This window comes from Chiloscyllium plagiosum, chromosome 19, assembly GCF_004010195.1.
Source record: "Chiloscyllium plagiosum isolate BGI_BamShark_2017 chromosome 19, ASM401019v2, whole genome shotgun sequence".
In the NCBI taxonomy this organism is placed as follows: domain Eukaryota; kingdom Metazoa; phylum Chordata; class Chondrichthyes; order Orectolobiformes; family Hemiscylliidae; genus Chiloscyllium; species Chiloscyllium plagiosum.
Window position 1 is genome coordinate 67,092,929 of NC_057728.1, and position 14,037 is coordinate 67,106,965.

Below are 14,037 nucleotides of genomic sequence, written 5' to 3' on the forward strand. Positions count from 1 at the left end.
ACAGAAGAGGAGAGGTCACACTGCTGGGAGTTTTTTATAGGCCTCTGCAAAGTTCCGGGGATGTGGAGGAGAGGATCAGAAAATTGAGGGGGACTTTAACTTCCCCAACATTGACTGGAAATGTGTCGGATGGACTAGTTTTTGTCCAATATCTGCAGGACAGTTTCCTGACACAATATGTCGAAGGGTCGAACAAGCGGGGAGACCACACTGGATCTGGTGCTTGGTAATAAACCAGGCCAGGTGTTTGATTTAGTTGTAGGTGAGCACTTTGGAGAGAGTGACCATAATTCAGTTATGTTTAGTTTAGCAATGGAAAGGGATAGTACATGCCACAGGGCAAGACTTATACATGGGGGAAGGACAATTATAATGCGATTAGGCAAGACTTCGGAGGCATAGAATGGAATAGCAAAATGCAGGGGATGGGGACAATCGAAATGTGGAGTTAGTTTAAGGAACAGATATTGTGTGTCCTTGAAGGTATGTCCCTGTCAGGCAGGGAAGACATGATAAGGTAAGGGAACTGTGGCTTTCCAAATAAATTGTATCTCTTGTTAAGCAGAAGAGGGAGGCTGATGTGACATTGAAATGAGATGGTTCAGATGAGGCAATGGAGAGTTAAAGATTAGCTAGGAAGGATGTAAAGAGAGAGTTAAGAAGAGCAAGGAGGGGACATGAGCATTCTTTAACATGTAGAATAAAGGAGAAACTTAATCTTTCTATAGGTATGTGAGGAATAAAGGATGACTAGGAATAGGGTCAGTCAAAGACAGAAGTGGGAAGTTGAGTGTGGACCATGTGGAGATCAGAGAGGTGCTAAACAAACATTTCTCATCGGATTTCACGCAGGAAAAGGAGAATATTAGAGAGGAGAAGACTGAGATACGGGCTGTTAGACTAGAAAAGGTTGAGGTTAGTAAAGAGGAGGTATTATCAATTCTAGAAGGTGTGAAAGTAGATACGTCCCCTGTTCTGGATGGGACTTTTCCAAGAATTCTCTGGGAAGCTAGAGAGGAGATGGCCAAGCCTTTGGCCTTTATCATTGAGTTGTCATTGTCTACAGGTTTAGTACCAGAGGACTGGAGGATTGCAAATGTCGTGCCCTTGTACGAGAAGGGCAGTAGAGATGACCCAGGTAATTATAGGCCAGTGAGCCTTACCTCTGCTGTAGGAAATGTTTTGGAAACGATTATAAGAGATAGGATTTATAATCATCTGGCAAGCAACAATTTGATTGGAAATATTCAACATGGATTCGCCAAGAGCAGGTCGTGTCTCATAAACCTGATTACATTTTTTGAGAAGCTAACCAAGCATGTAAATGAGGGGAGGGCAGTTGACGTGGTGTACATGGACTTCAGTAAAGCTTTTGATAAGGTTCCACATGGTAGGCTGATGGCAAAAATGCAGAGGCATAGAATTGAGGATAATTTAGCAGTTTGGATTAGAAACTGGCTTTCTGTAAAAAAGCAATGAGTTGTGTCTGATGGAAAATATTCAGCCTGGACTCCGGTTACTAGTGGTGTGCCACAAGGATCTGTTTTGGGACCACTGCTGTTTGTCATTTTTATAAATGACCTAGACGCAGGCATAGGTGGATGGGTTAGTAAATTTGCAGATGACACTAAAGTCAGTGGAGTAGTGGACAGTGTGGAAGATATTCAGCCTGGACTCCGGTTACTAGTGGTGTGCCACAAGGATCTGTTTTGGGACCACTGCTGTTTGTCATTTTTATAAATGACTTAGACGCAGATGTAGGTGGATGGGTTAGTAAATGTGCAAATGACACTAAAGTCGGTGGAGTAGTGGACAGTGTGGAAGAATGTTACAGGTTGCAGGGGGACATGGAGAAACTGCAGAATTGGGCTGAGAGGTGGCAAATGGAGTTCAATGCAGCTAAATGTGAGGTGATGCACTTTGGGAAGAATAACAGGAAGGCAGAATACTGGGTCAATGGAAAGGTTCTTGGTAGTGTGGATGTGCAGAGGAGTCTTGGAGTCCATGTACATAGATCCCTGAAAGTTGCCACCCAGGAAGATAGTGCTGTTAAGAAGGCATACAGTGTTAGGTTTCATTGGTAGTGGGATTGAGTTCCAGAGCCACAATATTATACTGCAACTATACAAAACGCTGGTGCAGCTGTACTTGGAATCTTGTGTATAGTTCTGGTCACCCCATTACAGGAAGCATGTGGAAGCATTGGAAAAGGTACAGAGGGGATTTACCAGGATGTTGCCTGGTCTGGAGGGAAGGTCTTTGGAGGAAAGGCTGAGGGACCTAAGTCTGTTCTCATTGGAGAGAAGGCTAAGACGGGATTTAATCGAGACATACAAGATGATCAGAGGATTAGATAGGGTAGACAGTGAAAGTCTTTTTTCGAGGATGATAACATTGGCTTGTACAAGGGGCATAGCTGCAAATTGAGGGGTGATAAATTTAAGACAGATGTCAGAGGCAGGTTCTTTACTCAGAGAGTGGTAAGGGTGTGGAATGCCCTACCTGCCAATGTAGTTAACTCAGCCACATTAGGGAGATTTAAACAATCCTTGGATAAGCACATGCATGATGATGGGATAGTATGGGGAATGGGCTTAGATTGGTTCACAGCTCAACACAACATTGAGGGCCAAAGGGCCTGTTCTGTGCTGTACTGTTCTATGTTCTAACTGTCTCTCCAACCAATCCATTCGATCTGATAGGATTCGCAACCAACGGCATTTATGATGTGGAGATGCCAGTGTTGGACTGAGGTGTACAAAGTTAAAAATCACACAACACCAGGTTATAGTCCAACAGGTTTAATTGGAAGCACTAGCTTTTGGAGCGCTGCTTCTTCCTGATGAAGATCACAACCACCTGATGAAGGAGCGTCGCTCCGAAAGCTAGTGCTTCCAATTAAACCTGTTGGACTATAACCTGGTGTTGTGATTTTTAACTTTGAATGGCATTTATTGCAGATCTGAATAAGGAGCTAGGGCTAGTAGATGTGTTGAGGTGCCTTCACCCCCAGGGTAGAGACTTTACTTTCTACTCTAACCCACTCAAGTGCCATACCAGAATTGATATGTTTTTTGCCCCCTCGACCCTTCTGAATTCCATACTATCTTGTAAAATAGGTAATGTAGCTATTTCTGATCATACCACAGTATATATGGAAGTCAAGATTAGGGATGATGGGATAGGCCCCCAACATTGCCTTATGGATCCCTTCTTATTGAAGGATAGCAAATTTATAAAGTATTTTTCGCAGGAATTCAAAACCTTCTGGGATATGAATTCAGGTTAGGCCAGTAACCCATCGATGATGTGGGAGACCATTAAGGCGTATGCTCGAGGCTTAGTCATCTCATACTCTGCGTCTCGGAGAAGACAAAAGGGAGAACAACAGAGCCTACTCGAGGCTCGCTTGAAGGCAGCTGAGATAGCGTATGTTGAGAGGCCCTCCATTACTAAGCTACAAAGATCACAGCCCTTAGGACAGCCTTGAATACCGCACTTACAAAACAGCAAAGAGGGAAATATTATTTGCAAAGCAGAGATTATTTGAATATGGTGACAAGCCTGGCTGATATCTAGCATGGTAAAAACAAGGACTGCAGATGCTGAAAACCAGAATCTAAGTTAGAGTGGTGCTGGAATCACTTAAGAGTGCTGCTCCTTGGATGCTGCCTGACCTGCTGTGCTTTTCCAGCACCACTTTAATCTAGACTCTGATATCCAGCGTACCTTGCTAGAAAGAAAAAGGCTTCCCAAGCCATCACGTCCATTAGAGAAAGTGCTGGTACCCTGACCAATGATGGTAAAAAGATCAATACAGCCTTTAGAAAGTTCTATTTTGAACTGTATAAATCGCAGGACTGTGAGGATAGAACTAAGAAGATGGAATCCTTCTTTAAAAATTTGGCCCTCCTGGGCTTAACCTCGGAGCAGGTGTTGATCTTGAATGCCCCCTTGACAACCAGGAAGTACAGGAGGCGGTGAGGCAGCTTCAGAGTGGCAAAGCGCCTGGACCAGACGAATTCCAGGTTGAGTTCTATAAAGAATTTATAGGGGAACTGGCCGGGCCACTCATAATATGTATAATCACTCACATAGTCAGGGCTGCCTCCCGCCTTCGTTGAGAGAAGCAAATATCTCTCTTATTCTTAAAAAGGGAAAGGCCCCAGAAGATTGCTCATCATAGAGACCCATATCCTTGTTAAATGTGGATGTCAAAATTCTTTCTAAAACGTTAGCATTAAGATTGGAGAGGGTCTTATCATACATCATAAAAGAGGACCAGATGGGGTTTATAAAGGGCCACAGGTCAACTAATAATATTAGAAGGGTCTTAAATGTGAAAGAAGCCTGTCAACAGAGAACAATACTGGGGTTAGCTGTCTCCTTGGACGCAGAGAAGGCATTTGATCAGGTAGAATGGCCATATCTTTTTTATACACTGGAAAGGTTCGGTGTCGGAGAGGTATTGACTAAATGGGTTTCAGTATTATATAATGATCCCAAAGCAGCGGTGATCACCAATGGTTTAAGTTCGGATAGCTCTAGCGTTGGCAGGGGCTGTCACCAGGAAGGTCCTCTCTCACCATTATTATTCACGCTAGTGATTGAACCACTAGCAGAAGCTATACGAACTGACCCTAACATAACGGCTCCGAGGGGTGGATCGGCAAGCACAAAGTTACTCCAAATGCAGGTGATGTCCCCCTCTTCTTAAGTGACCCTTTGATATCCGTGCCCTGTCTAATCCAAGTGATCAATTTATTTGGGATATTTTCAGACTTTACAATTAATTTTGTGAAATCTGAGGCCATGCCGTTGGGAGGCCTTGCCAGTGTATCCAATTTACCGGACGGATCTTGCTTTCCCTTTCGGTGGTTACTAGAAGGTTTTCTGTAATTAGATATTTTTATCACCCCAGTATTTAGTCAGCTGTATAAAGCTAACTTTGTGCACTTATTAGAGAAAATAAGTCAGGACCTTCAAAACTGGGGAGATCTCCCAATATCCTGGTTAGGCAGAGTAGCCCTAGTTAAGATGAATATCCTACCTTGACTTCAATATCCGATGAGGATGTTCCCCGTGATGTTGCCGAGACAGGTATTACGTAAGCTTTACGGTTGACTCGGTTCTTTATTTGGAATCATAGACGGCCCCTAATCAAATTAGAAAAGCTGCAGCTCCCACAGGCAAGGGGAGGACTGGACTTTCCAGACTTTAGGAGGTATCAATTGAGTTCCTTATTATCTTATGTAGCTGATTGATTGTGGGTCACAAGAGACTCAATCTGGTTAGATATTGAGACCTCCCAAGCAAAATGTCCCCTCATCAATCTATTGTTTATGGACAAGATGAGAGCTATTACAGACTATTGTAAAAATCCTATTGTATTAATTACAATTAAAACCTGGAGGATAATGCGACATGATGAGGGTAACCTGCAAAAGAACCTCCCCTTATACTCCTATAGTGGGAACATCGGGATTTCAGCCAGGGCTGACAGGTGCTACATTTAGAACTTGGAAGTCCAGAGGTATCTCCTGCTTGGGAGACCTGTTCAATGGGAAGGTTATGATGTCCTTTGAGCAATTGCACCAGAAGTTTGGACTGCCTAACTGAGACCTTTTACAGTATTTCCAAATATGAGATTATATCCAAAAAAAAACCATGCTGATAATTAATCCCTACAAATTGGATAGGGAAAGGAGAGTACTATGGCTGATGGGGCTCCCCTCGGTCAGTACTCTTTATCACTCATTATAAAATAAAGTATCTAAGGACATGGAATCAAGAATTAGGGTTGGAAATCTCATTAGAAATGTGGGAGGACATCTGGGAAAATGCCAGAAAGATCTCTATTTGTAATAGAATTCAGGCTATTCAATTAAAGATACTCCACAGGGCTCATATAGCACCTGAACAATTCACAAAATTCAAGGCAGGAGCATCCCCAATGTGTCCTAAATGTAAAATAGAAGTTGGCACTGTCACCCATTGTCTATGGACATGCCATAAGATCCACAGGCATTGGGGCAAAGCAGCGAATGCCTTGACAGAGATCTTGGGTATGGATCTCGGTTCTTCAGATTTTCCCTCCCTGGATGTGTACAAGAGGAAATTATTCTCCAGCTTTCTTTTTGTGCAAGGCAAAATATTTTTGTGAATTGGGTAGCTGAAGGCCCTCCAGGACTTTCAAACTGGCACAGGTTAGTCACGGAATATATCCCCCTCGGCTTCCTCACAAATGTGGTGCACCAAAAAACTGAATTATTCTATAAAACATGGCAGCCCTTTTTGAACTACATCGACACAGATATTTTGGCCAAACTGTCCAGGGCTTTTGTCGAGCTGTGGTTATGGTTCTGGCAGGTGCGGGGACTCTTGGGAGGAGGAATCCCGTATAAATACTGGTTTTATTATGACTTGATGTAAATCTATTTTGAGCATGTGTCTAGTTATTTACTTATTTCGTTGTTTATTGCTAGTAATGTATGATATTCTATTTAATGTTTTGGTTGTTTGTAGGATAGATTAGTAGCTAGTGGGGTTTTTCGTTTTTTTTTGGTTATTATTTTATTCTCTTATTTATTTAATTTTATATTGATGTTTATACTTGTATTACTTTTGTAATTTTGTAAAAAATCTTAAAAATTGTCTTTTTTCAATAAAAATGCCTATTAAAAAAAAGTACTTGAACTATGGTATTCCCAGTCAATATTTGGAAAGTTAAAGTTCCCATAACAACTACCCTGTTACTCTCGCTCCTATTGAGAATCATCTTTGCTATCATTTCCTCTACATCTCTGGGCCTATTCAGAGTCCTGTAGAAAACTCCCAACAGGGTGACCACTCCTTTCCTGTTTCTAACCTCAGCCCATACTACCTCAGTAGATGAATCCTGTAAAGTCCTTTCTGCCACCGTAATACTGTCCTTGACTAACAATGCCACACTCCCCCTCTTTTACCATCTTCCCTGTTCTTACTGAAACATCTAAATCCCTGAATCTGCAACAACCATTCCTGTCCCTGATCTATCCATGTCTCTGAAATGGCCACAACATCAAAGTCCCAGGCACTAACCCATGCTGCAAGTTCACCCACCTTATTCCAGATGCTCCTGGCATTGAAATAGACACACAAATTTACTGTTGCAATGTAGCAATGCAGCAGCTAATTCAAGCACAGCAAGAATTTATAACATAGAACATAGAACAGTACAGCACAGTACAGGCCCTTCAGCCCTCAAAGTTGTGTTGGCTACTTCCTGAGTCCTTCCTGGACACACCTGACAAAATCTGCTTCATCCAAACTATTTGAACTAAGTTGGTTCCAATCAATATGAGGGAAGTTAAAGTCACCCATGACAACAACCCTGTTACTTCTGCATCTTTCCAAAATCTGCCTCCCAATCTACTTCTCCGTGTCTCTGCTGCTATTGGAGGGTCTGTAGAAAACTCCCAATAAGGTGACTGCTCCTTTCCTATTTCTGCCTTCCACCCATACTGACCCTGTAAACAAACCTTCCTCGACGACCTCCCTTTCTGCAGCTGTGATAATATCCCTGATTAGCAATGCCACTCCTCCACCTCTTTTATCTCCCTCCCTATTCCTTCTGAAACATCTCAACCCTGGAACATCCAACAATCATTCCTGTCCCTGTGATATCCAAGTCTCCGTAATGGCCACAACATCGTAACTCCAAGTACTGATCCATGCTCTAAGTTCATCACCCTTATTCCTGACACTTCTTGTATTAAAATAGACACATCAACCCATCACACTGACTGCAACTTTGCCCCATCACCTGTCTATCCTTCCTCACAGACTGTCTGCACGCTGTATCTGCCTGTTCACCAGCTACCCTTCCTCTGATCCATAGCTCCGGTTCCCATCGCCCTGCCAATCTAGTTTAAGAGCTGTAGGAAACCTCCTGCCCAGGATATTGGGGCCCCTCTATTTCAGATGTAACCCATTCACTTTGTAGAGGTCCCACTTTCCCCAGAAGGTATCCCAATGATCCACATATCTGAAGCTCTCCCTCTTGTATCAGCCCTGCAGCCATGTGTTCAGCAGCACTCGCTCTCTATTTCCAACCTCACTAGCCTGTGGCACCAGTAACAATCCCGAGGTTACAGTTGATGGGGCGCCACGGTGGCTAAGTGGTTAGCACTGCTGCCTTACAGCACCAGGGTCCCAGGTTCAAATCTGTCTGTGTGGAGTTTGTACATTCTCCCCGTGTCTGCGTGGGTTTCCTCTGGGTGCTCCGATTTCCTTCCACACTCCAAAGATGTGCAGATCAGGTGAATTGGCCATGCTAAACTGCTTGTAGTATTAGGTGCATTATTCAGAGGGAAATGGGTCTGGGTGGGTTACTCTTCAGAGGGTCGGTTGGGCCGAAGGGCCTATTTCCACACTGTCGGGAATCTAATCTACTCTGCTCTACTTGTCCTGCCTTTTAACTTCCAACCTAGCTCCCTATATTCACCCCTCAAGTCCTCATCCCTTTTCCTACCAATGTCATTGGTTCCGATGTGTACCACAACTTCTGACTGCTCACACTCCCCCTGAGTCATCCTGTAGACTCGATCTGAGACATCCCTTCCTTGGCACACAGGAAGCAACACACCATCTGGAAGTCTCATTCACAACCACAGAGTCTCCTGTTTGATCCTCTCACCATCGAATCTCCTGTCACTATCGCTCTCCTATTCTCCCCCCTTGCCTTCTGAGGCTCAGTGTCAGAGACCAGGCCGCTGTGGCTTTCCCCTAGTAGGTTGAACCCCCCAACAGTATCCAAAACAGTGTACATGATGTGGAGGTGCTAGTGTTGGACTGGGGTGGACTTATTATTGATGGGAACAGCCATATGGGGGTCCCTGCACACTCTGCCTACTCCCTTTCCTTCTCCTGACGGTCACCCAGCTACCTTTATCCTGTAACTTAGGTGTGACTAACTCCCTATAACTGTTCTCTATCACCCCCTCAGCCTCCTAAAGGATCCAACGTTCATCCGGCTCCAGCAACAGCCCACAAGCAGCAAAGTGATACTGAACAAACTCCTGTTTCGGAGATGTTGAGTAAGGGATTAGTCTTGGTTTTAGGACACCAGCACAATTGAATCTTTTGCACTCTTCCAAGAGACTAGTCATGGATTACACATTGAGTACGTTCAGTCTGAAGTCAATAGATTATTCAATTCAATAGGAATATTTGTAAGGAGCCAGAGCAGAAATGTGTGATTGATTTCGAAGATTAGCCACACAGATGCTAGAATTAGGAACAGGAGTAGGTCACTCAGCCTCTGAGATTGCTCTGCCATTCACTAAGATCATGACTGGTCTGATTACTCCACATTGCTGCCAATCCATATTGTCACCCCTTCCTTATCAAGAATATATCTACCTCTGCCTTAAACATATTCCACAACACCAGGTTATAGTCCAACAGATTTATTTGGAAACACTAGCTTTTGGAGCACTGCTCCTTCATCAGGTAGCTGTGCCACAGGACCATAAGACACAGAATTTATAGCAAAAGGTTACAGCGCCATGCAACCAAAATTATACAGTGAACAAGGCTGAAAATGTGTTGCTGGAAAAGTGCAGCAGGTCAGGCAGCATCCAGGGAACAGGAGAATCGATGTTTAGGGCATAAGCCCTTCTTCAGGACTCTGCCTACTGTTCAGTATCACTTTGCTGCTTGTGGGCTGTTGCTGGAGCCGGATGAACGTTGGATCCTTTAGGAGGCTGAGGGGGTGATAGAGAACAGTTATAGGGAGTTAGTCACACCTAAGTTACAGGATAAAGGGAGCTGGGTGACCATCAGGAGAGGGAAAGGGATTAGGCAGAGTCCTGAAGAAGGGCTTATGCCCGAAACGTCGATTCTCCTGTTCCCTGGATGCTGCCTGACCTGCTGCGCTTTTCCAGCAACACATTTTCAGCTCTAATCTCCAGCATCTGCAGACCTCACTTTCTCCTCTATACAGTGAACAAACCTAGATTATTGTTAAGTCTTCCATTGTTAGATTGGGTTGCAGGTTTTGGTTCATTAATATGTCAATCCCAGAACTTCTTTCCAGTCACATTCCTGAGATAACTTAAAGTTTTATAAAACAAGGTGAGATCTGAGCTCAGATAATGCATTAAAGGAGTGAGGTTAAAGTCTGTCTGTATCCCAATCTTGAGTTAGACTGGTTCTATTTCCAAAGTGGAATTTACAAAATATTACATGGACTGACTGCCTGCAAATTGTGCACTTTATGAGCAAAATAGAATGTATCTGTAAATATAATTCTGCAAATGCAAATTCACCCCAGAGACTTACATGTGTGTATGCGTGCATGAGGGAGAGAGAGAGTCTGAGTGTCTGTATCTGAGTGTGTGCATGTGAGTTTGAGTGCGCGTGAGAGAGTGTGTGTTTGCATGTGCGTGTGCTTGACAAAGTGTGTGTGTGTGCGTGTGTGAGAAAGCATATGTATGAGAGAGGGTCTGTGTGAGTGTGAGAGTCAGTAAGAATGCGTCTGTGTGTGTAGTGCAGTGGGGTCACCCGTAGTGTGACATGAACCCAAGGTCCAGGTTAAGGCCATCCCCATTGGTACCAAACTTGGCTATCAGCTCTGCTTGGCCACTCTACATTGTTGCGTATCCTGAAGTGAGTCTTGGAGGATGGTCACCCGAAGATCCGAGGCCAAATAGAACATAGATAGAACATAGAACAATACAGCACAGAACAGGCCCTTCGGCCCACGATGTTGTGCCGAACTTCTGTTGAAGTCGCCCATGACTACGACCCTGTGGCTTCTGCACCTTTCCAAAATCAAAATGTCTCGGACCGTTGAAGTGTTCCCCAACTGGGAAGGAACACCCCTGTCTGGCCATTGCAGTATGGTGTCCATACATCCGTCATCATACTGTCTGCTTGGTCTCGCCAATGTACCATTCCTCGGGCCATCCTTGCCTGCAGCATATGAGATAGACAACATTGACTGAATCATACTCTCAGGGAAATGTTATTGACTTGCAGAATCACATCTAAACGTTGGACACTGTGCTGTGATACCCACTCAAGGAGGTCACACACATCTGCACTGCAACAACAGGGCACAACAACTTACAGCTGATACCACAGAGAGTCAGTATCCACCCAAAATACAGGGGAAGACACCAGCAACAAACCAGAACATCGTGTGTCAGGGGGCAGAGGTGAGTGCTGTGGCCACCAGTAAAGAGCAGGTGCTGGAGAAGCTGAAGGTGAATAAATCACCCAGCCCAGATGGACTACATCCCCAGAGTTCAGAAGGAGGTTGCTGAGGAGATTGTAGGGGATCTTTCAGGAGTCACTGGCATCAGGGAGGGTCCCAGAGGACTGCAAATGGCTAATGTAACAGCCCTGTTTAAGAAGGAAGGGAGGCAGAAGACAGGAAACTATAGATCAGTTAGCCTGACCTCAGTCATTGGTAAGATTTTAGAGTCCATTATTAAGGGTGAGATTGAGGAGTACTTGGAAGTATATGCTAAAATAGGGCGGAGTCAGTAGGGCTTTGTTAAGAGGAGGTTCTGCCTGATATATCTATTAGAATTCTTTGAGGAGGTAATGAGTAAGTTAGACAAAGGAGAGCCAGTGGATGTGATGTATTTGGATGTCCAGAAGGCCTTTGACAAGGTGCTGCACACGAGGCTGCTAAACAAGATAAGCCCTTGGTGTTAGGGGCAAGGTATTGGTGTTGATAGGGGATTGGCTGACTGGTGAAAGGCAGAGAGTGGGGATACTGGGATGGCAGCTTTCAAGGTGACAGCTGGTGACTAGTGGAGTTCCACAGGGGCCAGTGTTGGGGTCATAACTATTCACGTTATACATTAATGATCTGAACAAAGGAATTAGGGCATTGTTGCTTCATTTGGAGATGACACAAAGATAGGTGGAAGGACAGGTTGTATTGAGGAAGTAGGGAGGTTACAAACAGACTTGGACAGGTGAGGAGATTGGGCAAAGAAATGGCAGATGGAATGCAATGGGGGAAAGTGTTTGGTTATGCACTTTGGTAGGAAGAATAAAAGGCTTACACTAAATTCTAGAGCTTAAAAATGTGTTGCTGGAAAAGCGCAGCAGGTCAGGCAGTATCAAAGGAGCAGGAAAATCGACGTTTCGGGCATAAGCTCATTCTTCAGGGATTCCTGAAGAAGGGCTTATGCCCGAAACGTCGATTCTCCTGATCTCCAGCATCTGCAGACCTCACTTTCTCCTGAGACTAATTTCTAAACATGGAAAGGTTTTAGAAATCTGAAGGTTAACATGCAGGTTCATTCGGCAGTTAGGAAGGCAAATGCAATGTTAACATTCATTTCAAGAGAGTTAGAATACAAGAGCGGTGATGTCCTGTTGAGGCTCTGTAAGGTTCTGGTCAGACCGCATTTGGAATATTGTGAGCAGTTTCGGGCCTAGTATCTAAGGAAGGATGTGCCAGCAATGGAAGGGGGACCAGGGGGGTTTACAAAAATGATCCTAGGGATAAAAGGCTTGTCTTATGAGCAGTGATTGACAACTCTGGGTCAGTTCTTGATGAAGTTTAGAAGGATGAGGGGGGATCTAATTGAAACTTACAGAATACTGAGAGGCCTTGATAGAGTGGATGTGGAGATGTTTCCACTGGTAGGAGAGACTAGGACCTGAGGGCACAGCCTCAGGATGGGGAGAAGGCACGAAAATGGAGTTGAGAAACATAGCAGCCATGATCAAATGGCAGAATGGAGTTGATGGGACGAATAGCCTAATTCTGTTCCTCTGTCTTCTGGCTCTGTGATCCAGGGATTTGTCATCCCTCAATTCCAACAGTTTACTCAGTCCCACTTCTTTTGTGACTGTAATGTTCTTGACTTCTTCCCTCTTTTCCATTTCCTGATTTGAAACTATTTCTGGGATGTTGAAACAGGCTGAATGGGCAGAATGGCCTCCTCCCACACCTATTTCTTATCAAGTCGTAGAATTGTACAGCACACAGAAACAGAGCCAACCAGGTTTCCAAAACAGAACAAATCCCATTTGCCTGCATTTGGCCCATATCCCTCTAAACCTTTCCCATCCATGTACCCTCTAACTGTATTTTAAATTTTGTAACCATATCTGCCTCTACCATTTCCTCTGGTAGTTCATTCCATACATGGACCATTCCACTCTCCGTTTGAAAAGGTTGCCTTCAGGACCTTTTCCCTCTCACCTTAAATCTGTGCCCTCTAGTTTTGGGCTCCCCCACCCTAGTAAAAAGACCTTGGCTGTTCACCTTATCTGTGTCCCTCATGTTTTTAAAAACCTCAAAAGGTCACCCCTCAGCCTCTGACACTCCAGGGGAAAAAGCCCCAGCCTATTCAGCCTCTCTCAGTATCTCAAACCCTCCAGTCCTGGCAACATCCTTGTAAATCATTTCTGCACCCTTTCAAGTTTCACAACAACTTTCTTATAGAACAGCGACCACGTCCTATACAGCTGATACATACATCCTAACTCCTGTACTAAATATTCTGATCAATAAAGGCAAGCATGCCAAATTCCTTATTCACCATCCTGACTACTGCGATTCCACTTTGGATCAAGATTCAACTGTTTGATGGGGTCCTTTTCGAAAGATAGCAAATGCATTCACACAAAGACCTCATCTGAAGATAAATGTTAATGATGCAGAGGCTTCACAAACACGTGCATTTAGAGGGATATTTTATGAAACAGATGTTATTGTACAGCCACAGGCTCTGGTTCTGTAACCAGCTCCTTTCTCTAATTAGTTTAAATCCCTCCCTACTCTCTCTCCCGCGAAACCTGGCGGATTTATTTGATATTTTGCCGCAACGAAAGCAATTTCTCTGGGGACAGACTCCAGTTTCTCTCCGGGAACCATCTGCTTCCTGTGAGGAGAGAGGGGATGGTGGGTAGGTGCAGCACAGAGAAATGGGCTGGCAGGGGTAGAGAGGAGAAAGTAGGGTAGGGGAGGAAGAGAGAAGGGTGGGAGACCGGGTGGAGATGAGGGGGCTGAGGAGAGATGGTGTA

The 14,037-nt window shown here is 44.3% G+C and overlaps 1 protein-coding gene across 1 annotated transcript in view; it reads left to right on the plus strand.

Moving 5' to 3' along the window:
- The first annotated feature begins 3,307 nt into the window (after positions 1 to 3,307).
- The window catches only part of LOC122559362 (transcription factor E2F7-like), a 29,649-nt gene continuing 18,919 nt past the window's right edge, over positions 3,308 to 14,037 (plus strand). The window contains exons 1-2 of the mRNA XM_043708812.1: positions 3,308 to 3,429; positions 8,987 to 9,041. Of these exons, the coding sequence (XP_043564747.1) occupies positions 3,308 to 3,429; positions 8,987 to 9,041 (177 nt within the window). The remainder of the gene's footprint in view (positions 3,430 to 8,986; positions 9,042 to 14,037) is intronic.